Raw genomic sequence first — 27503 nt, forward strand, 5'->3', positions numbered from 1 at the left:
TCAGGGCAGCTAGGATCTGGAACCAGCTTCCAAGAGAAGTGGTGCTGGCTCCTACCCTGGGGGCCTTTAAGAGGAGGCTAGATGAACACTGGGCCAGGGTCATTTGACCCCAGTACTCTTTCCTTCCATGGCAGGGGGTTGGACGTGATGATCTGCTCAGGTCCCTTCCGACCCTACTAACTATGAAAAAATTAGATTTTCAAATACAACAGCATTTTAATATACATAGTACTATGTCCTGGAGAATGCTGGTAACATAGTTTGTTAGTGTTGATACTAAAAAGATTTCAAGTTTGGAACAATTATACTGTGTAGAGCCCATGTGACCAAGTTTCAAGGACTCGGAATCAGCTGGAAGAAAGACAAGGCAGGATCGCTTTGTTGAGGCCACTGTGGTTTTAAACCCTCTCCCAGATTAATAATATATTACAAAGCAAGAAGGGGTAACAGTGATCAGTTATAGTCTTCCTTTGAAAAAGCACATGCTCCCATGAACTAAATTTCTACTTCAGGTCCAATAACTGGGTTTGACCTAGACCAGGGGTAGGCAACCCCCAGAGCATGGCATATGAAGGCATTCTACTCATCATGATAGCAAGGAAGGGGGCAGAGCTATGCTGCCACAACAAGGATAAGGCCCCTTCACTGTCTGCCTCTGGCACACAAACAAATTGAGGTTGTGGGTATTTTTGGCACTCTGCCCAAAAACATTGCCAACCCCTAAGCTAGACAATATTTTTTTTGAAAAACTTCTAATACTGCTTTTAAAAAGTTTTCTAGTGATGGAGAATCTACCACAACCCTTGTTAAATTGTTCTAATAATCGACTGACTTCAGAAACTCCCACACTGAGTTGATAGGGGAGTTGGTGATTTTTTTAAAATCTCTTCAGCTTTGAGCCATCCTGTTTTATCTATGCATAGTAACAGAAGACTCCTAAATCTAGCAACTTCTCTTGATAAAGTTACAGTCCATAAAGAAACCATGAGTTTGGTTTTGAAATACTCAAAGTACTCTGCTATCTAGAACAGAATCCTTAGCACTGTTACATGCCTACATTCCCTACACAATATATAGGATCTGTTTGACAAAAGTCAGCAAGTGAAGCAGGAAAACAACCTAGCAATGAATGGGTCTAAGCATCGCACCTCCAAGACAGCTAGCCACCCATCTCTGCTCAGGATTCTCAGCTGTGAATCCTCTGCCAGAGATGATGTCTGGGCCAGGTAAGTGCCTTCTCTCAAAATAAGAGATACTTTCACATACCCAATAGCCCAGTACACAGACCTAGGAGATGGAAAAACTGTTTTTAAATCCCCACAATGTCTGGTTTAAGACCAGGACCTGAACCTAGGAGTGCTATAAACGACAAATCTATTGCTTAATTCTGACACGTTTCCTTTCCTCTCCCCAATGGCAAGAGGATATTAACTCCAAAATAGTTAAACATTTACTGGAGTGGGGACTTAAAGCCAAATAAATATTGCACCCAACATACTGTAGGATCTCATTGGCCCATTGATAATCAAATTATACAAGCTGGAACAGCTTCAATATGACAGACTCACCGTAAAATACCCAAGTCTGGCAAATATGGCACTTTCGTGGAACAAGGCAAACTTAAGTCCAAAGATCTGTTCCAAGTCAGGCAGACTGAATTTGAAAGCAGGTTTCATTTTTCAGACTAAGAGACAAGACACCAGCATGTGCACAAGCCTTATCTTATCACCAATCTGTAGGCATATCACAAGAACACCTACTGGACTGGGTTCTACTGCAGCACATACAGAATTTGAGAATCCTGATAGGGCTTCAGTTCTGATAGCACTGCTCTGCTTGGCATCTAACTGGTTCTGCACACACTCAAAAGACTTAAGCAGGTACAAGATAAGGCAGAAGCTGATTGGGGGTTGTAGGCTCTCAGTGATCATACCCCACTCAGAGTCTCTGCAGTTCCAGGCCTTGTAGAATGTAATCAAATAGTTACATGACTTTATTGCCCATTAACCTTTAATTTGGTAAGCAAAAAATATAATTTCTAAAGCCTATCACTAAAATATCCTTTAAGTCATTCTTATGGCTTTGCTTTGAAAATTCCTAACTTTCCAAAGTTCTTCTGCTTCAGAAAATGTCTTCACCAGAACTGATGTAGTATTGTAGCAGCAATACAATGAGTCCCAAATTCACAGTCTTAATTAAGATTCCCATGTATGCATCCAAGGATCACAACACCCTTTAACCACAGCACTGCAATGCAAACTCATATTCTGCTGACTATCCACCAAGAGCCTTCACTCAAGAGTCTGGCATACCAAGAGACCCAAAATCCAGGCAAAATTATTGGGTGTCATGTCTTCTCTTCATCCATTCCCACAGAAAACTGTGGTTCTGATCCAGATGCTTGGTTGTAGATTTTCCACAGTACACAGTAAAAATAAGAAGATAATTCATCTTTTAGTAAAGATGTTTCCCACCCCTTGAGCTATAAGTTAACATGATCTATAAACGTAAACAACAGGCTCAAATCAAATAAAATAAATCCTCTCTCCCTCCAATAATTAGAACAATAAATATGAGAAACTTCTTTCCCAGCTGAAGGGTCCTGGATAATATTATTACTACTTTCTGAAGACATTTATCCAAGAAAAAAATGGAATCAAAAAAGCACCTTTGGAAAGAAAAAAGGCGTGTGGGGGTGTGCATGCATGCCTGAAGGGGGCAGGGCATCCATTTTGTCTACTTTTCCTGTTCAAAGTATTGTTTAATGCAAAGATATAATATACTAGCACTACTGGGAGGTAGAACAGGGAGCCAAGGAAAAAGCAGCTGCAAGGAGATCCTGGGGGGAGGAGGGGGCTGTACAGCAGAAAGACTGCTCATTATGGGCTGGCTATAAGATCTAGGACACTGAACCTTAGACTAGGGACCTAACTTGAGACAAGGGGTCATGGCTGGGAAGGACAATACCCAATAAAGCTTTTGAAGCTACAAGGGCAAAGCAGTGCACAGGGGCAAGGGACAAATGCTGAAGTGATAACTTGTATAATCTGAGATGCATGGGCATAGCTGTAGGGGCTGAAGGAGCCACACATGTAGCCGTTAGGGCTGGTAGGGCCTGAAGAAGGGCACAGAGACAGAGAGGACCCCACGGAGTGACCAGCCCTGACAGCTACCTCCACTCGTTTAACATGAAGGTGTGGTAGGAAAGTGAGTTGGTTAAGATCCAGGGATACTCGAGTAGAGGCTAGACAGGATAGAGGTAGCCACTAGGCAGCCTCATGGCAGCCTTCTGACTCACTCCTGGCATAGGATGGCTAATAAAAATACTATGGGTTAATAAAAGGCTACTGGTTTTATTGCAGTGACCAACTGACCGCTTGTGCTGGATATCTCGTGCTTGATCCTGCCAATTTTGTTGGTCCATTTAGCCCACTGCCTACCAAACTTGGACATGGATGATGCTTGCTCATTCAGCTACAACCTGGAAGAATCCAAGATGATGGCATCTTGCTTGAAGCACCTCAGACCAGCACAGTTAAGATCTTTCCCTCTGACTATGGGGTTTATCCCCAGTGCATTAAAACAAAAAAGATTTTGGCTGAATACATCTGGCCAATGGATTGAGGTTACCACCTTGAAAGGTAGACCCCGTCATGAATCAATGACTGCAATTCATTCAACACAGTATTATACTTTGGGTAATTTCCAAAACTGAGGCTGGTTCAGAACATTGAAAATCGCACTCCTAAATGACATCTTTTGGAACATATCACCAGTGCTCCATGATCTGAACTGTCGCTTCTCTTTCTACCAAACTATCAACTGAATTTCAAAAAGATGGGACTAGATGGAGGCAAGCATCTGCAAGATACCCTTAACTCTGAAACAGGCTTCCTACAAGTTCAAAATCCTGAGTCTACTAACCTTCAGGTATGTTTGTTCACACAAGATGCAGGGAAAAGGATTTTTTAAAAGAAAAAAAAAAAAAAACATCCTTTAAAGAACTGCAGAGAAGGGAAGTTTGAGGCTCTATTAAAAAACAAAACAAAAAAGCCATATTAATTTTATGGCAGGAGGGCGCAGTGCCTGGGGTTAACAAAAAAAACACCACAAAAAAGACAAAAAAAACCCAATCTATAGTTGTGTGCAATTTTTACTTACATGCATTTATACTGGAAAGTGCACATTATGTGCCATACTTTATTTCAACCAGCTATTTTTCTGCTGCTTGCATTACAGAAAGGTTTTTGTCTAAGAGCTGTCAGTAGATCTTTGAACATGCTGCTGCTGTTCATGGAGAATTCCTCAACAACAGCTCTAATTCATTAAGGAGAAGTACCAACTGCTTAGTCCCATGCATTAATCTTTTTCCTTTTGGAAGCAGCTGTATTTCTGCCATGGTACTTGGACATAGCAATCGTTAGGGCTAATGACAGGGACACTGAGGATGCTTGGAAGAAAAATAATCTGGTATCATACCATTCATTAGGAAATGTTTGGTTCAATTATTAGAATGAGATATACAACTGAAATTCATTAAATACACTAGTGACAAGTGAGTCCTGGAATTTGTCCGTTTCCTTTTTTCATCACATGCCTTGTATTAGATAGAAAAATAACTAGCCTTCAGATTAAAGAAAGTTACTTACTGACAGCCTCAAGATGCTGAAGCTGTATGCTGAGAATACAGGTTAGAAGGTGGGGGGGGGGGGGTATTATTTAAACGTAATGCATTTCCTCCACTGGCAGGCAAGTCAGAGTTAACAGCTGACATTTGCTTAGCTGAAGGCAGAACGCAAGTGAAACTCAAGACAACTACACCAATATTCAATGTTCCAAGTTATTTCTCCAGCAGATACCTGGAGGAAAACAACCCTGTCAGTGCTTATAATGAAGAAATACTAGGTTTTTGTACATAGGAGAAACACAAAATATAGCCTCTCCCCTACCATCCCATAATTAGTTCAAGTGCAATTCCTGTACATCTGTCATACAACCCTAATTTAACCAAGCCCACTCAATGAACCTGGTCACAGTGAGCCTGCTGATTGCAAGTGAAGGAAACCTGGAGGACCAATCTCAGTTGAAAAACTGATCTAGGAAAGGATCAGCCAACACAAAAAAGTAAAGGTGTATCATGAATATTAACAGCAAACGTGTCAGAAGTGCTGTTTGCTGAAGGTGTTCAGTCAGGCACTAATGTCCCATTATCAACATCACATAATTTAGACTCTGTGGTAGCTCATATTTGAAGACTCATCAGGAACCCCATTTCTCATGCAGTTGTGAAAACTGCTATGAAAAAACATCCGTGAAAAAAAGATTTTCATTTGGTGCTGGTCGACCAAGCAATGTTGGAGGTATCCCTGAACTAAATCTCCTGCAAAATGGTAGGCAGCTAGGACTGCAATTTAACTCAGCCCTTCACCATCTTATGCAAGGGTAGCGATTTCCAACTGTCCTCCTCTTTCAGGCCCATGGATTAATACATGCTGCTGTCAAGACAGAGGCTTGCTCCTTAAGGTCAGCCTCTGCCTTGTGTTTTTTTACTGGGCAAATGCATAAGAGGATGATGTTTTAGGGTCCCCCTCATGGACTTCCTGCAAGTTCTGTAAATTAAGCATGATCCAAAATGGCCAAGTTATTTTCATACATTGACTACTTGGCCCAATTTTGGGAGACAAACCTAGAAATAGCGAGCAAAAGTATTCCTTAATCCATTTTTATTTTCTGGCTTAAAGTCATCCATTTTCTAATATACTATCATTACTCGAAATGCAAGGACAAAGCAAATCTAGTGATAAACATGTCAGTGAATCTAGGAAGACAGACCTAGATAACAGAGCTGGACAAATCTTGACCCCAAATGTAGCTTTCTTCCTGAAACTAGACTGGTTGATACAAAGTTATTTACATGATCTTCATTAAACCTGCTTTGGACACTGGGAAGTCAACTAGTTCACTGCTAATGGGGGTAGGTTTTGCAGTCAAAAACTCAATTGCATCTTCTTGCAATACTGGAACACACTATCACCAAGAATAATGATCAAAGGTGGCTTTGCTAACATAAGCATTTTTGTATCAACAAACATTTACCTCCAAAAACACAAAGATGTATTCCACCACTAACTTAACAGTGGCTTCAGCAAGATAATACTGTGGTTACTCTGTGTTGCCAGCACAGAGCGGAGAAAAATAAATAACGGTAAGAGACTACTAGAGTTCTATGGCCAAAGAACATTATCCATACTTTCTGGAGTTAATTTTTCTAGAAAGAGTCTCACGGACCCCCAGATGTAGACACTGGCATCAACTAGATCTGTCACCCACAGAAGAATCCTTCGGAATGTTTTGTAACTCACAGTTCATGATGTAGACTGTGACAAAGACTCTACACTTGAGTACAGAAAAACAAGATTTTTGCTATAAAAATCTGGAAAAAAAATTTTGCTGCATCAAACTGTTTGCAAATCATCATGCATCCACATAAAACACTATATAAAAAAAACCAGGGAAAAAAACTTCACTGTGAATCTGAGTGACCTTATCATCAATTGTACCTTCCCTGAACATGGATCCAATATAAAGCACACTCAGATCAAGTATCTATTCAATTGCCATAGATTTTGTTGTATAGACTTTTTTTATTGAAAACTAAAATTTGCTGAATAAATCATCTGAAGAAACACTTCCAAAAAGTCATGGCATGGTCTCCATCACAAAATGAAGCTCTCCGAGACAGAATTACCGATGGAAAGAAAGATGTGATATCATTGTTTCTGAGCATTAAATGCAGTTTCCAGGGTCCAGACCTTTGCAGAGTTTGATAAAGAACTATTTGTAAATGACACTGAGAAGGCAATCAGATCATAAGCACCAGGGAAGGGTACAGGCAAAGCAATAAATAGCAAATTTGCATAGGTTGTACATAAACATTAGTATACAATATTGCTGGTGAATGAAGGTACCACAAGACAGGATACTAACATCATAACACTGTATAAAAATCATATATGAAGTGATTGTAATAATCAAGAAGGAATCTCTTGTTCAAATGCTGCAGGCAAGACATTCAACAAGTCGTTCAAGAGACTGGAAGTTCTTGCTCAGTATATACACACACACACACACTCAGAGTCAGTGTTCTGCTGGCATAGAAACAACTATGGATCTGGTCTTTATTCTACAGCACCAGAAAGACAAAATTAAAAAAAAAAAAACAAACAAACAAAAACACAACCCCCCCCCCCCCCCAAAGCAAACTTCTCTACGTGGGTTTTCCTAGATCTGTCTTGTGATTTGGTTAGCAGAAATAGCTTTTTACAGTTATTAGAAAGAACTGGCTGTCCTCCATTCATCTTCAATCCAATTCCATAATGGCATGAAAATTATCATTCAGTATGATGGTGATCAATCTGGTAGTCTTGAAATTCAAGGATTTTCAGCAAGTATGCTTGGCTCTAACACTTCAGCTCCTTTTCACAGATTCATAGAAGTAGGGTTGGAAAGGACCTTGTAGATCATCAGGTTCAATCCCCAAGTCTTTGCTTGACACGATATCTAGCACTGCAAGTACACATATGCCCATACAATATCAGATGGAAAACTAAGATTGCATGTCCAAGTTGAAATTTTGGACCAGGCTTATGTTACCTTGTAATGTGTTCACGGTAACAATCAATATGGGGAAGCCAAGAATTATGGCAAAAACATCTAACTGTTCTAGAAGTTTCAACAGATGATCCCATGCTAAAAAGTAGTATAAAAGATCTTGTTACTTGGGATGGACTGTATTGAATGATCTCTCTCTAGATGTTAAGATCATTTCTTGCAATAAAAAGGCAGCTGCCATTTCAGCAAACTAAGAATGCACATTTGTATGTGTTAAATTGTTAACAATTGCTAATATATGTGCACCAGCCATACATTTGGAGCACATTTTATGAATGTTAGTAAAACCAACTATTCATGAGCTCTGCTCCAATCATTTATTTTTCTGTTCTTAACTTCAGTGGCATTTTATAAGTTAAAAGATTTCAAGATGTTCAAGAACTCATTTCTTACCTAAAGTCGGAGACATGCACATATCAGGCTCATTCTTTAAAATTTCCACCCCCGGTACACATTCTTACTTTTTTTTTTTTTGGCTTGTTAATTACAGTGTACTTTTAAAAAAGAAAAAAAAAAAAAAAAGATCTTCCCATCGTATCTTTCTTTCTTTTTTACAGAAAGACATATTTCCATTTGTTAATATAACAATTAAAACATGTCAGGTTACAACTAAATACAATTTTTTTTTTTTTTAATATAATAGATTTGTTACACGTTTCCTAGGTACGCAAACAAGAACTACATATATTAAAAAACACATAGCTTAGCATATTTGGATAGTTAGAAATCTTACAGTTTAATATGCTCTAAAATGATTAAAACATTTCTTAGTACCAAGATGATTACTTTGTTTGTTTGTACCAAACTGCATTAAAGTTGAAAACTTGGCAGTTTTCCCCTCCAGTTTCCAGGTGGGGAAATCAAGACTAGTCTGCACTCCACAGAAAGTTGTTCCTTTTCCTACACTGTCTTGAGCCCAGCATTGGCCTTCTCTTGCACTCATTGCTCCTTACTCTTCTCTAGCTCCCTCTCCCTCCTCCACACAAGAAATTAACAAACCATGAGTCCTACCCATGATAAAACCCACCATACCCTTCACCCTCCCTGCATCTCCCCACCCCCAAAAGAAACAAACAACCAAAACCCTCCCCACTAAGCCACAATTTCTGCTGGCCTTGTGTGCTGCAGTACTTTAGTTTAGAGAAGTAGACAGTGCACTTGTACACAGATGTAAATGTTAACTTCTCATGTACAAAAGGGACAAAGAAAGGCCATTTAAACTGAAGTACCCAGAGGGAGAGGGTTGGCAGTTACTGAGCAGATGGCTGTTCTCCCATGAGCTAGAGACAGCCTACATCATGGGAATAAAATCATAAGCAGTCAGTTTGAGAGCTGAGCCAATGAGAGCTCTGGTAGACAGAATAAGACAGGAATTTGATACCACCTAGGTGCTCAATAGACAATCCTGATTAAGGAGCACCCATGAGATGGGGGGGGAGGCGTGACAAAACCCCCAGTGCTTTACCAGAGGAGAAAAATCATGACAGTTTGGCTGGCACGCTTCTCACATGCATCTCATGTTCAGCAGGGCTTTCTGGCACTTATTTAATAGCCAATTCAATCAGCTATTAAATAAAAAGTGCCAAAAAGTCCTGCTGAAGTCTGAGAGTCTGGGGTCAAACTGACTGTTCCTCTCCTGGGCATGTACTGCACTTGGCACAGGGACACATCAAGCTGAAAGCAGAAAGCTATTTTGGGAAGGGGGTAGGGTTCTAGATCTGTAAGCACCCATGGCATCTGCTGGAGTCAGAAGGCAGGTTCCAACACCCAAGATTTACTGCTGATCATTTGCATCTAGTAGTATAGACCTTGCATCTCTTCCTGGAAGGGTTAAGCCTCCAGTACATGAAAGTGTCATATTTTTTATGTTTGACCTAAAAAAATTAGATGTTTTTGCCCTCATTCTTGTATCTAAGAAAAAACAGCCTTTAACTCCAGTTTTAGTAGAGGTTCACCGACTTAAAAAGTTAACATGTTAACAGATTAAAGAATAAATGTTTTCGCTCGATCTGAGCCTTCAAGAGGCCGAGAAGTCTGTGCTGTATTAAATTCAAATTACATTAAGATGGCTTATGTTTGTTTAAAAAGAAAAAACACCAAAAGCTTTATTATAAAATTAAAAAAATTTAAAAAAAGTCCAAATTTAAATAAAAATTTTAAAAATCCAGGGTTTTTTTTTTTTTTTTTTGTTTCTTTTAGGGATGCACTGATAAAGGTTTTTCGGGCTGATACCGATGGCCAATTATTGACCAGCCATATCAACTGATACTGATCTGACCACCGATATGCAGCCCTGCAGCATGGCGAGCAAATGTCCAGCTGGTAGTTCTGTTAGAGGAAAGGGGTGGTGGGCAGATCAAAGCCCTCACAGTGGACAAGGGAGTGGGGTTGGGGCAGGAGCAGTCTCTACCTAGCTGTGGTGGGCTGGAGCACAGAAGAGATGGCTGCTCATCCAGAGGGTGGCTCCCATTGCTGTACACACCAATCCAGGGTCACATGCCTCCCCTGGGGGTAAGAGTAGGCTGCCGCTGCAGGCTAGGGCCATGGCTGCTCCAGCCTCTTCCCAGAAGCTGTGATCAGGACAGGGTAGGCGCTACGGTGAATTTTGAGGTGGCTCTAGCCCCCCTGTAGCCCACCTCCCAGTGCTGCCACCACCTGCCCTGCTCAACCCAAGCACAGCCACCAGGAAGAGGCTACAGCAGCTCCCAGCCCTGAGCCTACAGTAGGCAGCCCAGACCTCACCCCACACATAGATCTGGTGAGCACAACAGGAGCTGTCCCACCCCCACCCCCCCTTGGACCAGCTACCCAGGCTGCATCCAGAGCCCTGCCCCACCCCAGCTGGGCAATGCCTACCCCAGACCCAACCCCTCCCTTACTGCAGGGACCTCGATCAGTTCCCCCCCCCAACCCGACATCCCTTCCCCTCCTTCCCCCCTCCCCCAGATTTCCCAGCCAAAGGCTGCTCTCCAAGCTGCCAAGCTACACCCCTAGCCACGTGCATATTGAGGCTCTGCGCATGCACGTGGCATTTAAAAAAAACACCCCCAACAGAACACCATGACGAGCCACATCAGCCAAAAAAAGCTGACTGCCAATAAAGCCGATTTTCCTCTCATTGGTGCCAATATGATATGAATCAGTTCTCAGTGTACCTGGTTTTTTTTTGGTTTTTTTTTTTTTAAAAATCATCAACTTTTATTCACTCTGCACAAGGGGGAAGCCGTATTTTATTCCCAATTCAAGAAAACAATCTTCTCAGAAAGGCATCGAAGCATACGTGTTAGTGTCACTGAAGACATGTGAACTTGTTCATTTATAGCTCTTAGAGGTACACTGATACATCGGTCCCACATCCGATCAGCACCAATATAGGGAAAAATGACAGCATTGGGAGTCAGGTTTTTTGCCCGATATGGCTGATAATGTGGCCAATAAATGCCCTGAGCATACATACAGCTACAGCATGTGAGCAGCCAGAAGCCCAGGCCAGCAGCTTAGAGAACAGCACCAGGCTTGTAAACCTTTTCGGGCGGGGGTGGTGAAGACAGATTGGAGCCCCTGCAGTGAGGGAGAGGGTCTGGGGCAGCTCCTGCCACTGTGCACACCCTGGAAGGGCAGGGAAAGCATGTGCATGTGGGATGGAAGGGAGGGGGCAGGCTGCGCCAGGCTCTTTCCAGCAGAGGCTGGGTGGGGTGAAGGGCTTGGGGCAGGGGGGGCGGCCTATGTTAAAATTTTGTTGTGGCTGCAGCCCCTCCCCGCACCACCACCACCCACCACAAGTGCAGCCTAGCCCAGCCCCCCCACCACAGGGAAAAGCCCTGGGCAGCCCCCAGCCCCAGCAGCAGCCCACCCTCACCTGGCACACAGATCTGGGGGCACATGCCTCCCCGGGGTGCTTAGTGGCAGGAGCCCCCACACCAGGATAAGCTGCTCTCAGCTCCATACCGCATCCCACCTTGACTGAGCAGCACCTGCCCCGGCCCCACTTCCTCCCTCGCTGTAGAGGCCTTGATCTACCATCCACACACCCCTTCCCTCCTCCCATGCCTTCCCCCACACCAGACTTACCAGCCTGATGCTGGTCTCCAAGCTACCTGGCTGCATATCAGAATCAAATTAGTATCAGCCGATATGGCTCCTTAAAAAAATAAAAATAAAATTGGCCAATGTCAGCCAAAAAAAAAAAAATCTCCATCAGTGCACCCTTAATAGCTCTTCCATTTCCTCTATTTAATTCTTCATTACTTCCAGCTGTGCAGGTTCTAAAATCTATAAACATTTCCCCAAAAGTCAAAAAGACTTAAAATAGTTCACAAAAATCAGGTAACAGGTGTGCTTACTGTTCTGGAATCAGAGAATGGATTGTATTCCTCTAGTCCTGGTGGAACATTTCTTGTCACTTGTGTAACTGAAGGATCCTAGAAGAGAAAAACAACATGAAATGTGTGACTACTGACTAGCCAATATAAAGCTATAGGCAGTCAATACAAGAAGCCAGCATTCGCATCATTAGAATGAATTTTGTGTCTCAAACTCTTTCAGATGGTTTTCCACAGTGTACGCCACCAGAACTGATCTAAATTTGTCTGCTACACTTCCAGAGTTCACAAATAGGAGATCCAGGTTAAAAAGGGGAGATCAGGAAGAAACTAATTGCTAGAAATACCCTATTTCTCTCACAGTCCTAGTGTTCTAGTCACTTCAGTGACAAGTTAATTTCAGGAGGTCACAAATACATCTTTACTTTCTTATAGTAATCTATTCATTTCTTCTTTGGAGAGACACCCATTTTTATTTGAAAAACATACATTAAGAACACCCCCACCATCATCATATCAATGTTAGCCCAATCACACTGGCTTAACAGAAGTAAGGCCTATTTATAGAGATATTATCAATTTAAATGTAGTCTGAAGACACATTTTTGGACTGGTCAAAGATCAGTCAAATGTTACAAGGAGGCTTTCTGCAATTATGCCAGCTAGGGATTTAAGTAGCATTTGAGAGATTAGCCATTTAAACTCTTCTAATTATATTGGTTAACTATTTATCCTATAACACATCGGTATTATGGGGGAAGGGTACTGCAGAGGCCTGGGGCTCCCTGCTGCAGGACAGCTTCCCACATTGGCAAAAAAGGGCAAAATTAGTCAAAACCAATTCCAAATCCAGGAGTCAGTCCAGAACCATAAATGGCCCTACTACTGGCAAACATCCTCTACCCTCACCTGGGGCTTCAATGTTTCTAAAACCTTAGGTGGGCATCCTACTGGCAGGCCCAAACCCAGAGGCTTGGGGTTCAGATGCCCTTGAGTTTTGCTTGCCCTCAGCCATAAGGCTGCAGGACCAAGCTAAGGAGAGATCTCCCCTTTCCATAAAGTGGTCATAAAGCCAACACGTTTCCAGTCCAGTAGCAAAGTGGGAGGTTTACTATACGCCACCTTGGCAGGTACTATCTTTGTGCCAGGAGAGCAGTCTTCCTTGAGTGATACTAGGAAGACCGCCTCAGCGGTCACTGCATTTCCCTTGCCAGGCAAGCATAGGACTATGTTTGGTCTGAGCCAGCCAGAGGCCAAGAAGCTCCCTGTGCTGCTGCACCTGGGTACCCAGGGCCTTGCAACTGAACAGCTCACAGCCAAGTGCTCAGCAGAGACGAGCAGACCGTGCAGCATAGATGCGGAAGGCAGAGCAGGGGAGGGAAGAAGAGCACTCTCCTCATCCACTGTGGCCAGAAACACAGAGCCACAGCATGGGGTGAAGGGAGCACACTGAAACCAAGCCAGCAGCAGAGCCCATGGGCTGCACCACATTGCAAGGCCTCCTGCTAGGGCACCTGCCACCCTCTTATACGGCCACAGGGAATGTCACTACTGCCAGGAAGTGAAAATCAGATCTAGAGCAGTAAGCGAGCCAGGGAGGAAGGGATAGAGGTACGAAGACCCACACTAGCCAGCACCTACTCTGCTCACCCCAGAGCAGGACGCAGGTGGCAAGCAACATTCCTATTACTGGCCATCACACCCTTCCCTTCTTCCCCTTCCTCAGCTCCCCACTTAAGGAAGAAGGCCAACTTGGCTCTACCACCTCCTCCCTCTACCACAGCACTTTGATTTATATGGTCCAAACTGCTGGTAGAAGGAAGGGCAGGCAGCATACAAAGGTGCACTAGTTTAAATGTCAACTGTACTGCATTAATGGTATAAATACAGTTATCATGTAACCGTTTAACTTTTCACAGCCCTACTAGCCACAAGGATAAGTGGGTAAAGCAACTGGAGCTGAAGGGGGGGAAGAGGGAGGAAGGAAACAAGTTGTGCTATCCCAATAGCTTTTTAATCCTGTTTTGAACAGATATGCAATTGTCTGTTTTCTGGAAGATTCCAACCATTTCTTGACTGTTTCCCTTTCCGGAATAAATCTAGAAGAAACTAGTAAATATAAACAAAACCAAACAAACAAACAAAAAAAAAAACACACCTTATTTATATCAGGTGATATTTCCACTGGATTTAGTTAGTTATTCATTATATTTCTTACATATTCAGTGACTTGTTCAGTGTGTTGGTTTTCGTAAATTTTTTTTTTATTAAAATGGCTTTAAAGTTTCAAATTGAAGTATTTTGGGGGGTTTTTTGGTTTTTTTTTTTAAATTAAGAGGGGTCAACTTGATTTAAAAAAAAAAAAAATGAATAGCAAAGGAAAAACCTAAAGCTTGTGTATGGAAATTTTATTTAAAAAAAGGACAAGAGGGAAAGCAGTGAAAGGTGGATGTAAATTCTGCAATTGTGAATATGTAACTCACATAGAATAATAAAACACTACTTAAAGGTCTTGTGAAATGTCTCCAGTTTTAGTAAGAGAAAGACTCCTTAATAAAGCTGTTTTCTTCCATGTGTACATCAGATGCTTCTTCTGATCAAGCTCCAAGCATAGAAGAATCTTCTGGTGAAGGCAGTATGGTGACAGGAACAGAAGGAAATACTGAAATTGAGGCTGGTGGTCTTCCGCTTCTTTCACCTTCAAAAACAAATCCTGTAAGCAATTCTGACTTTGAAGCTTTAGCTCAGCAGCCTTCTGTTTCCGAGTCTTCTTTGGGCCAGTTCTTGGGCATCAACTTGAGAAATCTCCAGCTTCACAGGAAACACCAAGCAGATCAAAAGTCACAAATCAAAAGTTTTAGGATTTTTGGACAGGATTAATACACAAGAAGAATGTGACCTCAATTGGACGTTATGCTAAAACTATATGCAAGCAATTTGCCTTTTCACATAGTAGAAAATCCCTACATGAAGGAATTTTTTTTGCCAAGCTGCCTTCAATCTACATTACCAGGCAGAAAACAGCTTGCTGGACACAGTGGTGACTGCAAAAAGCAGTCTTATTAAAAGAAGTCTCCAACGCATCCGTTGTATTAGATGGTTGGAGTGATATTCAGAATGAATCAACTTCATGGTGACAACTTCTTAACAATTATTCTATAAATACTCAAGCATGGCAGAAGAAAATCCAGCCAAGTACATAGCATTACAGTTTGAAAATGTAATTCAAGAACTCAGTCCTGAAAAAGTATTTTCAGTTGTAACTGATAATGCTGACAAAATGATGTCTTCTTGGAGTACTGTGAAAGAGAAATATCCACATATTCAGTTCTACAGTTGTCCTACTCACACATTGCAACTTTTGGTTCACAATTTTAAAGGTTTACAAACATTCTATTCTCATCACACAAAAAGTTGTCAAATTTAAAAATAAAACACATGCCAGCTGCTGTGTTTCTGCATTGCTGAAAACAACACTGCATACTTTCAATATTGAGCTACAGGATGTGCTTCAACAATCAAACATTTGCAACAACTTGCAGATTGCAAGAAAGCTCTGCAGCCAACTGCTGAAAAAGAAAATGTTGTCTGTCTCACATTTGTCCACAAGACATTTGAACTGACATTTTGATGGGCATGTCCTTGGGTGCACAATTCTAAATTTTTGTCAAAATTATATAAAAACTTGAAGGACAACAAACATACACTTACAGATGTCAAATGAGTACCCAAACATTTAGCATCGTAACTGACATTTGTAAAGAATCTCCATTTTCAACATGTGAGGAAAAACAAAAGTAGCGATGGAGAAAGTGTGTCAGCTGATCACTGATGCACACAATGCAGCTTACCTGTTGGATGCATGAAACCAAAGAGAGAAGGCGAGTTTGATGCAGCATGCAAACCAATAGTGAACTTGGCCAAATTTTTGTAATTTCTTGATGACCAATTAAATTACAATGAATTGGTGGAAATACTTTTGTCCTCGGTATTCATTAGCAATTGTTTCCGATATCCTGTTAAAGCTTTAAAGCTCTACTGCTTGAGTAGACTGTAACTGGTGAATGTGGGACAACATTCATAGCAAGAGCAGAAACAGGAAAGAAACAAAAACTGCTTGGAAGATGGCAACCTTATATCATAATCCAAGGTTAATGAAAAAAAATCTGGACAACGATGAATATTTTTCCAAGCGTGCTTCTGATTCAGAAGCAAGTGAAAGTGAAAAGAACAGAAGTCAAAAGAAAGATGACCAACTAAAAACAAAGTGAAAACAGGTTTAAATAGTGAAATAAATTTATTTCAATATTATATAAAAGAAAATTACTGCTTTTTAAAATGCAAGTAAAAGAGATATTTGACCATATATGACAATTATTTTTTTTACCACCAATGTCTGACCAGCCAGTTGACTGGGTGAGCTTTTGACTGGTCAATTACCCAACCCTAACAGGTGCACACAAACCCAAAATATTTTTTAAAAATTATTTTAGTGCTCAGTCTGAGAGAAAGGCATAAAGCAAGCTCAGTGAAAGAATGATCAATTAATATCTTTGAAATTTCCAAGCACCTTTACAGATGTTGCTGAAAATTTTAAAGCTAGTGTTTTACTGATATTATTTAAAGAAATGGTGTAGACTACAAGATATACAGAACAAGGAAGTGGTTAGTATTAAGAAAGTTTCAAATGTTTTTTGCAGTTTTAGAATAAAGCCAGCTTTCATTTTTGTTTAAAAGATAAAAAAAATCCCAAAACATCTGTTTCTCCCTATTTGCCTACATTATTATATCCTGAGCTTCTTACAAATACTAGATTAACATTATCCAAGAAGTACTGTCACACAGGTTTATTAGAGGAAAGGCCTGACAGGGAAGGTTTTGAAGGGGTTCAGAGTCCACTGAGCTCCCCAACATGACACCCAATAGAGGGGGGATGAAGCAGGGATACAGACATTGACTTTACCTTTAGTTTTCCCCATCTAGATCTCTCCCTGAAGTCTTCAAGCAACAGTTCAGAAGCAGCTGCACCACAGAAAGCAAACTACAGGGAACAATTTTCCCAAAAGACAAGAGTAGGCTTGATACATGCAGCTGGAATTTAGAGGGACAAGTTTAAACTATTAAATCAGAAATTTTAAATAAGAGTTTGAAGTCATTAACAGAGCTTATCCAAGGGCAAAGAGGTTTTGTTAAGCTCCAGGACACAGAGCAACTTTACAGAATAAGGCATTCCCCTGATGCTAAGGACCAAGAGATCTGCTTCTCTAGGAAAAATAAGTACAAATGCAAAACAAGATTAAAAGCTAATCATCCAAAATCATGATTAAAACAGGTGCAGGTTAAAAGGTGACCTGCATCATGTAGTCTCCATAAAATATTTTTAATTATATACAGTAAAAGCTGCGCTATCCAGCATCTTACAAGCCAGCATGCCAGCTTGTAAAATAAAGTAAAACTGGAAGTGCCCACAGTAGCACTTCCAGTTTCTGAGCCCCCACTGCTCAGGGGAAAGCAGCCCATGCTGCTGAGCCCCCGCAAGAGGGGTGGCAGAAAACCCCAGACATAGCATGAGAAGCAGTGGCTGGAGCTGCTCAATTAACCAGCATATTTTGTTATCGAGCATCCCCCGCTCCCAGCACCCCTTAAACTGCTTGCATAACTCCTTACAGCATCTCCACTTATCTTACTTACTACTGAATGCTATTAATCATAATGCCCATCAGCAGAAAGAGAGCAAAAAAAGATAAAACACCTCAAGGTTCAAGCAGAGATCATACAAATACAACCTTTACACTAGACCTATGAATGTCAAGACAGGACCTGAAGGAAGCCTGAAAGTACAGTTGGCAAAAATGAGCACTCGCTTATATATTAGAACCATTTTTAAGTGAGGACCTAGAATTTATTTATTTATTTTAAATAAAAGGCTCAGAAATATTTTTAAGGCTGTTTAAAGTTTCAGAATAGTACAAGGATTGTAGAATTCACTGTCTATATTTATTTACAATCAATGGAAAAGCCTTACATATATACATACACATTTATAATTGCTTTCCCCTAGTAATCAATTGGTGCAGTTGACCCACAACCTTTGTAGGATAAAGCCCAAACTCAAATGTTTTCTAGCATGGACTCCCAACAGCTGTCACCTTGGTTCACAACTAAGAGTTCCTGGTCTGCATTTGCTGTGCATCTTAATCATCACTCCTCCCAGAAGCATGGCCCACTGTGTATTCTCACACATACATACATGAACTCTACATTATTTTGAGTGGCAGTTCTCAGTCAGTGATCTAGCTGTAAATCACCAGCTAAAAACTCCAGTCTGCAGACCCATGACCACCACACTAAACAATATTCAGACAGACATACTTAAAATCAGCAATTTCTCCATAACTAGATCTGCACAAGTAACACCATCAACTGGCCATCCACAAAATGCACCCCAGGTGTGGCTGCAGCAGAAGAAAGATACAGCCAGGAGGCTGCAAACAGCTGTGCCGGGCTCCAGAGTCCCAGCACCAGCACCTCGGAGCAGGTGGTGAGGGAGAGGGAGAGGGAGAGGGAGAGGGAGAGGCCACCCCCGGTCTCTCCCCCACTCCCAGCACAGAGCTGGTGACTGGGCTGCAGAGCCCAGTGCAGCTGCTTGTAGCCAGCCTGGGCTCTGGGCAGCTGCCCCTCTGAGGTGTATGTGCAGTTGCCACCAGCACGGAGCTGATGCCAGAGCTGGAGCCCGGCACATCTGTTTGCAGCCTGCTTGCTGCAGCTGCCCAGAGCCAACACTGGCTAAAAACAGCTGTGCCAGGTTCCAGAACCTTGCTATTACCTGTGCCATGAGCAAGGAAGAGACCAGGGCTGCACTGCCTCTGGCCCCTCCCCCACCACCCACTCCAACATGCAGGTAAACATGCTCATACAGAGGTGATGTCAAGCCCAGCACAGCTGTTTGGAGCCTCCCAGATGCAGCCAGCCCCAGCTCTGGGTAGGTGCTGCCAGCTGGCAGCCCAGGATGCTCCCAGCAGGCAGCTGGGACAATGCAAGCCATGCTGGGAGCAGCCCAGGCTCCATCACTGGCAGCAGCTACGCAGAGCCAGGGCTGACCATGGCATGCCAATCAAAATGGCCTTGCAGGCCATGCTCGGCACATGTGCCAGGGGTTGCCAACCCCCAAGTTACTTCAGGAGCTGATAAGTTTGAGAAGTGTTAGAGACAGAGCATAGTGTACATGCAATTATTCACAAGCAGATTTCAATGCAAGGACCTGCAAGCTAGGGAATGAGGATGAATAGTACTGAAAAAGGTATGGCTAAAGGGGACAAAGATGAACTTACCTGACTAGCCATCCCACTAATCTTGTTCACCAGTTGAGGGAGTTATCTAGTAACCCAAATAGGGGTTGCACAACCCAAGCAGGGGTAAGGAATCTATAGAGAGTATACAAGCCTTTATCAAATTCAGAGTGAGTGAGTGAAGTTGTCAGTAATTGAAGATCTGAACCTCACACAAAGCTGAAAAGAATTTGTACACTTAGGTAGTCAATTCCAGAAACTAATGCCTGCTTCCCATGTCATAAGGCACCAGGACAAAAACCAGGTAATTTCAATTATTCCAGAAGTGTAATCATCCCATCCCCACAAAAATGAGTTGTTTAACTGTTATGATAACATGACAAGGCTAGGGCAGTGAGTCAGAGGCCAGTCATAGTATGGAAGTATACAAAAGCAATGGGAAGAGATCCAGTTTATTTCCACAGTTATGGCCATTTTACAGCTTGTTTTGATGTGAAAAAGCTATGCAGGAGTACTGTTAACTGTTGTTAACTGAAAACAACTGAAACAGTACCATCCTAATAATCTGTTCTATTGCAGTCTAAATTAAATTAATTCCCTTAAAGAGCTTGGTTCCTCCATCTCATCAGTACATTACTAGATAACTCAGTCCAATCTTCCCATTTCCAGACGACAATGTGTACAGGCCTACCTAACAATCCTTTCCTCATAACTAGTGCAATGCAGACTGAACTCAAGAGACTTTTGAAAGGCTATAAGAAATTCTGTTACTTCATCCCAATTTGAAAAGCTAGTTTGTTTCCATGTATAATACTATTTGAAGGAAGAAAAATATAATGTTTCCCACCCTTCACCCCCCATTTTCAAGAAAGTTATGGAGGTTTCCTTTCAAATCAAGACTCTTATGCCATTATAACACTGGTTAGCAAAAATGACAGGAAAGAACTGTTCTTAATTCAGTTAAGTGAGCAATTTACTTAGTCAAAAGGAACCTAAAGCTCCTAGTTGATAAATCTAATATCTCTACTGTAAATGCACAGAATAAGAACAGCAGAGACTACTTTGTTAGGAGACACCTTTTCTCTATCAGCCATCTCCATTTTTTTCTTTGGTTAATTTCTACCATTCTTTATTTCCTACTACTCCATTATCTATTGTCATAACCAGCACCAGTAACTCCGAAGTGTTTTCAGACTCATCTCCTGGTACTGTATCCAGAGTCAGAGATCAGCTCCAGAAACAAAGCTGCAAGCATTAATATTAGCTCCATGCAAAGGCCTAATTTAAATTGAGGCCCATTACGCAGGACACTGTCCAACAGAAGTTAATCCCTGCACCAAAGAGTTTATAGTTTGAATAGCTGTTATATGTAATCAAACATGTTAAGGTAAAATAGGTGAGCATTAAAAAGTCAGGACAGCTTAGAATTAATATTACCTGCTTTACCTTAGTTCAGGGGTATGTATGTATAGTATAGCTTTTAATTAACTGATCATTTATCACCGAGTTCTACCAAGGGTGCAGGAAAAAAAGAGAAGTCAAGGCCACTGCCTGTAAAACCTTTGCATCATTTACTAAGCTGGAAAACAGAGGAAACAAAACTAGTAATTGAAGAAATACAAAACAGTTTCATGGTTAAGGCAACCAAATGCTAGCCCAGAAAACCATATTCTACCCCTTCTGGCAGCATGGAGTTCCTCTGTGAGGCTCAAAATATCTTAAAATATGAGAGCCAGAAACTAGTTTTGTATACCTCATTTTCTGACGCCCAATTTGAGACCCTTGGTTTGGTTCAGAAACATTCACCCATAGCTGCCTCAGAAATCATCAGGAATGTGCTTTCAAACAGGAGCAGCTAAGATGCTGTGCACACTACCAAAACCCCCACTTCCCCCCCCAAAAAAATCAGAACTCAAGGGCCTCAAATTGCCCCTCAAAATAAGCAACTATTGCAGCACTGCTGTGACAAATAAGAGGGAGTTGGTATTACTCACTTTTTAAAAAAACAAAACACAAAAAACCAAGGTGAAGTAAGGCACAGATTAAATTCATTGTTCGTGAGGGGTTCTGATACTACCATGGTTAATTTTTTCATAAATATTAGAAAAGCTAATTCCATCTTCAACCACAGTTTGAACTCTGCACAGCAAAAAGGACTCAGCAACAAGCAAACAATAAGTTCTCATTAAGCAAGTACAGTTCATTTTGTGCACTGAATGGGGCAAGACTCTTGTGGGGGAAAAAAAAAGTGATGTAATTAAAGGCTTTTTGTACTTCACATGCATAGATGACCATATTACAGCAGTTCCTCATCTGAATGTTCATTTGCATTTCAGCTTGCTTTTTATTAGAAGCTAGAGTAACTGGAAATTCCATAATGAAACAGCAAATGGACATGCATACAGACAGGGCTGGAACCTTTCAATCCACCACAAAGATCTCCATCACTTGAGGGAACTAATAACAGTAGCTGGTTGTTATCCTCAGAGTCAGCGCTAGATTAGGATGAGATGTTTTGCCAGCAAGTTCCAGGTATTAGCTGGCAGCAGTAGTATGGCGAGACTTAGGCTAGCAACAGATATTCAAAAAGCCTGAACCTGAATTTATTCAGTCTTTGTAGGTTAGTCTAACCCAATTAGGCTGAACTGTTTTCAAACTGGACAGACATTCTCTCTGGACTGAGGCAAAGGGGAATGCACGCTGCATGCAGCTGTTGATGATACGGAGCTTTTCAGTCTGCCTCCCTGCAGCAAACCGACAGGTGAAGGGGGGGGGCCTGATAACAGTCTTTATTACCCAATTAGCAAAACAATGGCCTCTCTCAACATTACTACAAAACTTCTTAAGCAGCTTACCAGGTGACCTGTTGATTGGCTCTGAGAAGACCAAAGCCAGTGGATCTTGATCCACTGGCAGATCTTGAAGCCTCTTGGAGAGAATCCAAGGCTGGCATGGCGGATCCCGAGTGCCCATGTGAATGCCTGCATGCACCCCAGCCCAGCATGCATTCAGTCCATGGGGGAAGGGAAGGGGCAGGGGCTAGACTGAGGCCCCTGCAGTGACGGACAGTGCCACAGATGCAGAAGCATAGATAAGTTGAGTGGGACTTGCCTACTGGGGAGGCACCGCTAAATAGTTTTTTCTCCCTCAATCTGCCCTACCCTTTCCCTCCCCACAAGACTTACCTGCTGGGTAGGGCAGCAGCATACAGTAGATCTTGTATTGCTTTTAAATGCCAAAGATGATATCCTACTTAAAAAGCTTGGAGACCACTGCCCTGAGCAGTCACTGTTCTGTCTGCCTACCCCAGTAAAACTGGACACACACACTTCTCAGTATTAGCTAGCATACCACATGATGGCTACAGGCCCTGCTGTGGCAGAGGAGGAAGGGAACTCAGCTTAAGCAGCAAGTGGCAAGGAGGGGGATGTTGAAGAGGGCAGCATGGGGAAGCCAGCAGACCCCACTGTGCCTGCAAGTCTGTGTCAAGCTCTAGCCAGGGAGCAGAGGGGAAAAGGCCAGCCCCTACTGTGGAGCAGAGAATAGCACCCAGCAGAGAAAACATGCCATCATGCTGGGGGAATCTGGTTCATCTTAAACCAGCAAGGGGTCTGGGACAGACACTGCATAACTGATTTGGGTCAAACTAGTTTAAGTCTGAAACTACATTCAACCAGGTTTCTCTCACACTGGCTTATGTGCACTGAATGTCTATTCTGTTACAGGTTTAAACCAGTTTCTGATCACTTAAACCAGTTTGTGTGTAATGTCTGTCCCTAGCCTTAGGAATCCTGGGTTCCATTTGAAGCCATGCAGGAACATCTGCTCTACTAAGTGAGCTCTTCTAGCCATTTTCCTACTCCATCTTTTCCACCCTCTGGCTCCTTGCACCCCTCCCCTCCATCATTCTTGACAGGCAATTGGCTAATATTACAATAAAAACTAGAGTCTGTCATACCTGTTATTCCATTCCACAGTACTGACACTATAACCATCTCCTAGGCCCAACCAGTCCTGGTAACTGAAAATCTCTGACTCTTGAGCTTATGAATTCCCAGTTCCACCAAGAACAGAACACAGAATTTAGGTGATGATACTTCATATCATCTTATCTAGCACAGTGGCTGTTGGAATAACCAGCTGCACATGTGAGTAATGCAAGTAACATTTTAAGGCTAAGATTAACACTGAAGACCACAAAAAATTGCATTGCATCTACAGGGGCTGCCTATCTCTGCACCACACTTCCCATGTGAACCCCAAAAGAAAAAGATTAAAATGTTATTCTTTGAATCCTTGGGAGCTACAGATCAGAGACAAAGATCCTACAAAAACAGGATTTGTAGTAGTTCTGCACAGGCAACATGACTTACAAACCGTATTCTACTGTTATATTTGAAGACTCTGAATTAATGTAATATAGTATCTATTAATAAACTGCTCTATGCATGTCCTTTCACAGCATCTGATGAAGTAAGCTTGTTCCCATAAGAGCTTATACATCTCTGATTTAGATGGTCCGTAAGGCGCATCTTTAGCCTGCCTTCTACTCGCTTCATCTCCCTGGCAATATCTACATCTCCCTGGCCATATATTTACTTGCCAAGATTACCTGAATTACAGATTAATGTGGCAGATGTATTCTACAACCCGACTGCAAGTTGGAAAGAAACACAGAAAAGAGAACGTAATAAAAACAGAGAAGAGTTGGTTTCCTAGAAGTAAGTTCCTTTAGACCTTTAATTCTGTTTCAAAATTAAAGGAACTAATAAACCTCTATTGTCTAGGAAACCACAGAGAAGCATATGTGACCAAAAAGACCATAGATTTACTAATACAGTATCCTTTCACGAAGTAGCAAGTTAAACCTGGAAGAATTGAACACATTTAAATCAACTCTTTATATAGTCTCAATAAAATGGATCTTGAACTGCACTAGATTAAAAGAATAATGATGTGGACACACATTTTGAAAACACTGAGCCAGATTAACATTTTTAAATTCAGTAGGGAAGTACTCTTAAATGGCTGTTCAATGTTAAGTTATTTATATACAGTTAAAAGAAAGGAAAAAAAAAAAAAAAAAGAATGACCTAGAAACTCCATCCTGCATCTTGTCCCCCATTCCTCTAATAAAGTTTTAAGATTATCCATTATGTTCTAAAACAGCATTTTTATTATGTGCATGTCAAAAACCACTTGAGACAGATCTTGTTTTTTTTTTTTAAAATAAAGCATTTAGTTTTTACATAAACCAGGCAATCTTACAGTTTGAGCTTGTGAATTGCCATAAATTGAGAAGCAATGTAATATGGAAACCAAGAACCAGAAGTACGTGCAACACAGAAGAAAGAAGCACAAGCTTAAAGTTTGATTTTCATACTGCTTGTTTGTGGAATTTCTCTACCCCAGATTTTCTAAGAGTGATTCTAAAAATTTAAAGTAGGAGACAGAGAATTCATTAGGAGAACGTGCATTACCAACACAGAACTTGGATTTGTAACATTTGCTGAAGTTAAGTAGTTGTTGACCAAAAGTCACCAGGATTTGATTAATGGGAAATTTAAAAACTTACCAAAAAGGGATGAGTGTCATTATCACCTGCAGGGTGAAGGAAGAACTTCAGGAAATCAGACAAGTTATAGCATATAAAAAAAGTCAGTATCTGTTGGCCAAATACACCTGGACTCACTTATCTACTTTCGTCTCAGGTTCAACAACTATATCCATGGAACAAACTTCCTCTAAAATATTCCTACATTACCTTGCTAGATGCATCTGAGATGGCACCCTGAAAAACCACATACAAGTAAATTCAGACCTCCATACTAATGTCCACAAGACTAGCAATCACAACAAACACAAAAAAGCTGTAATCTACAGTAAGGTCCCCAGATACTATCATATCTGCCCCGACAAGAACACTCATGACACACTCATGACAGTCACCTGGCTAGCCCAAAATCTGTACATCTGAAGAAGAAAACTTCAGCTCACAATAGCTCTACCACACGTACTTTAGTTAGGCTGCAAGGTGCAACTCTACTTTCTACTAAACCAACATGGGTAACTACACCCATCTGCCTTTATACAGAATGTCCTTGTTGTAGAGAAACTGACCATATCAATGAATGAAATAGCCATACAAATACCCCATAGTAATCTGGTACAATACAAAGTGAAATCCTCCTGTGACCACGTACACCTATCACACTAGAATAGATTAGAAGAATCAAACAATTAGAGCCTATACTTGACTGAGAGAAATATTCCTAGTGTCACTGCTCCTGGATTTCAAATCAACCCCCCCAACCTTGCCCAAAGCACCATCAGAAGCAAACTCCCAGCTGTTCAAGATGCAGCTGTATTGACACTCAATGCACCCATAGGGATGGGCTGCAGAGCCAGGTGCCCCTTCCTCCCTTTCTTCCCCCAAATAGCATCTGCCAGGAAAGCCACACCATGGTGGTGCCTTCAACCCACAGGCAACCAAATGCTACCCACCCCCATGGTCCAGCAGCTCCCAGGTTGAGAGCGCTGCTGCAAGTCCTTGCCAAGTGGTAACTGTCAGAATCCAAGGGGGTGGAAACCGAGGGAGGTACTGCCCAGGGCTCTGGGTGCCCACAGGCTGGAAACACTGTTGCAGTTTAGTTCTCAGCAGCTGGGAGCCCCTGTGGGTGCAGGTAAGTGATTAAACCAACTTCTAAAGCAGGGTTCAAAACAAGTAACAAGAGATGTGTCAATTTGTTGAATTGGTTATTTCAACAAAACGTAATTGGCACAGTACAGCCACCCCTGGGGTGGCCAATGTCCCCAGGGCACCATGACTGTATCAGCTCCACTCTACAGGCACCTACTAATCTTGCCGATATAAATGATTAATTGGGAGGCTGCTCAGTCACAGTCCTGACAGACTCCTCTAAACCCTGTGGGTTGCTAGACCACTTTATTGGATCCCACACTCAGGAGGTGCCTTATGATATCCCCAAGCTTTATGGGCTAGAAGTGTGACCCCAAAACTGCCCCTTTATCACACCCCATACCTCACAGATGTTATGTAGACACTGTCTTCTTGTGTTGAGGCCTCAGCTTAGTCCAGCCTCAATAACTACTCCCTCTGGTGCTGGGGTATACTCACCCCATCACCACGCCCTCTCTGGCACTGGGGTCTCCACACTGTAGTGTGCCCCAATGAGGTCTCCTCCTCCCCAATAGTCTCAGCTCAGTCTACCAGCTTAAACAGAAAGCACAAGCCCCTTGGCTACAACACAAACATAACATAGGCTCCATCCCCTTTTTGAAGACAAGTTTCTCTCTCAATTTACTGGGCCTCCCCCCACCACCAGTACCTATGAGCTCTTAGAGCTCCTTAACCCTACCAAAAGCACAACAGGCAATCAAGCATCTCCATGAGAGCTCCTTCTCTCTTGGCTGCTGCCAGAGTATTAGCTCTCTAATCCCAGCCCTGGGGTTTGTGCTCAGGGTTGTGCCTTCTTCCGGGTGCAGATGAAGGCTAAACTCCCTCATTAGGCTGCTGCCACAATGACCTGCACCTGTGGGATTTCTGCCCGACTTAAGGCCCCCTCTCCAGGCAGTTTCTACCCTTAAAACAGCAAGCACCTTAGTGCCCTGAGACAGTAATAAATAAATAAAAAAAATTGTTAGCATATTCCCATGCAACCACCTGATTACCCCTTGCTGACAACCCTCAAAATTAGAAACATCTGGATTATGAGCCTCTAAAACAAGGGTCAGATCCAGAATTCTGGATCTGACATCAATGATTCCTGAATATAGAACTGTAATTCAAACTTTTTAATACAGAGTCTGTACAGTTTCATTTAAACCAATAAACAAAGTGTATGTCTTGATTGCTTTTAGCCTGAAAGTCCATGGCAAAATATAAGTTATTTTTGGTATACAGGATGTTTATTTTAGTACACACAAACTTTTGTATAATTTCTGGTAGTTATTTGACTCCCCTGTGGAATTCTGTATTGACAACAGCAGATCAAGGACTCTGTCTGCAACTTCTATTTGGGGAAAAATAATTTTTCTTAAAACTAAAACTTGCAAGATGTGGGGTTGACTTACTATATTAGTTAGATTGTATTACATTTAAAGTACTGAAGAATAAAATTATGGTCCTAAAATGTAATTAGTTCTGTCCTTTCCCATTACTTGTAAATTCAGTTTAACTAAAATTCCCCCCCCCCCCCAA

At 41.8% G+C, this 27503-nt stretch overlaps 1 protein-coding gene across 2 annotated transcripts in view; it reads right to left on the reverse strand.

The window, feature by feature from the left end:
- The window catches only part of SCAMP1 (secretory carrier membrane protein 1), an 87030-nt gene that overhangs the window by 52176 nt on the left and 7351 nt on the right, over positions 1-27503 (reverse strand). Inside the window, exons 1-2 of one of the 2 annotated variants that reach the window (XM_019532202.1) lie at positions 14477-14495; positions 12015-12092 (exon numbers count right to left, since the gene is read on the reverse strand). Coding sequence is in view for 1 of the 2 variants with exons in the window: in XM_019532201.1 (XP_019387746.1) it covers positions 12015-12092 (78 nt within the window). In the remaining variant the exon portion in view is untranslated. Of the gene's footprint in view, positions 1-12014; positions 12093-14476; positions 14496-27503 lie in introns of those variants that run through there. The other variant, XM_019532201.1, reaches the window with a different exon arrangement.

Source organism: Crocodylus porosus, unplaced genomic scaffold (genome assembly GCF_001723895.1).
Source record: "Crocodylus porosus isolate Cpor-Errol unplaced genomic scaffold, CroPor_comp1, whole genome shotgun sequence".
In the NCBI taxonomy this organism is placed as follows: Eukaryota; Metazoa; Chordata; order Crocodylia; family Crocodylidae; genus Crocodylus; species Crocodylus porosus.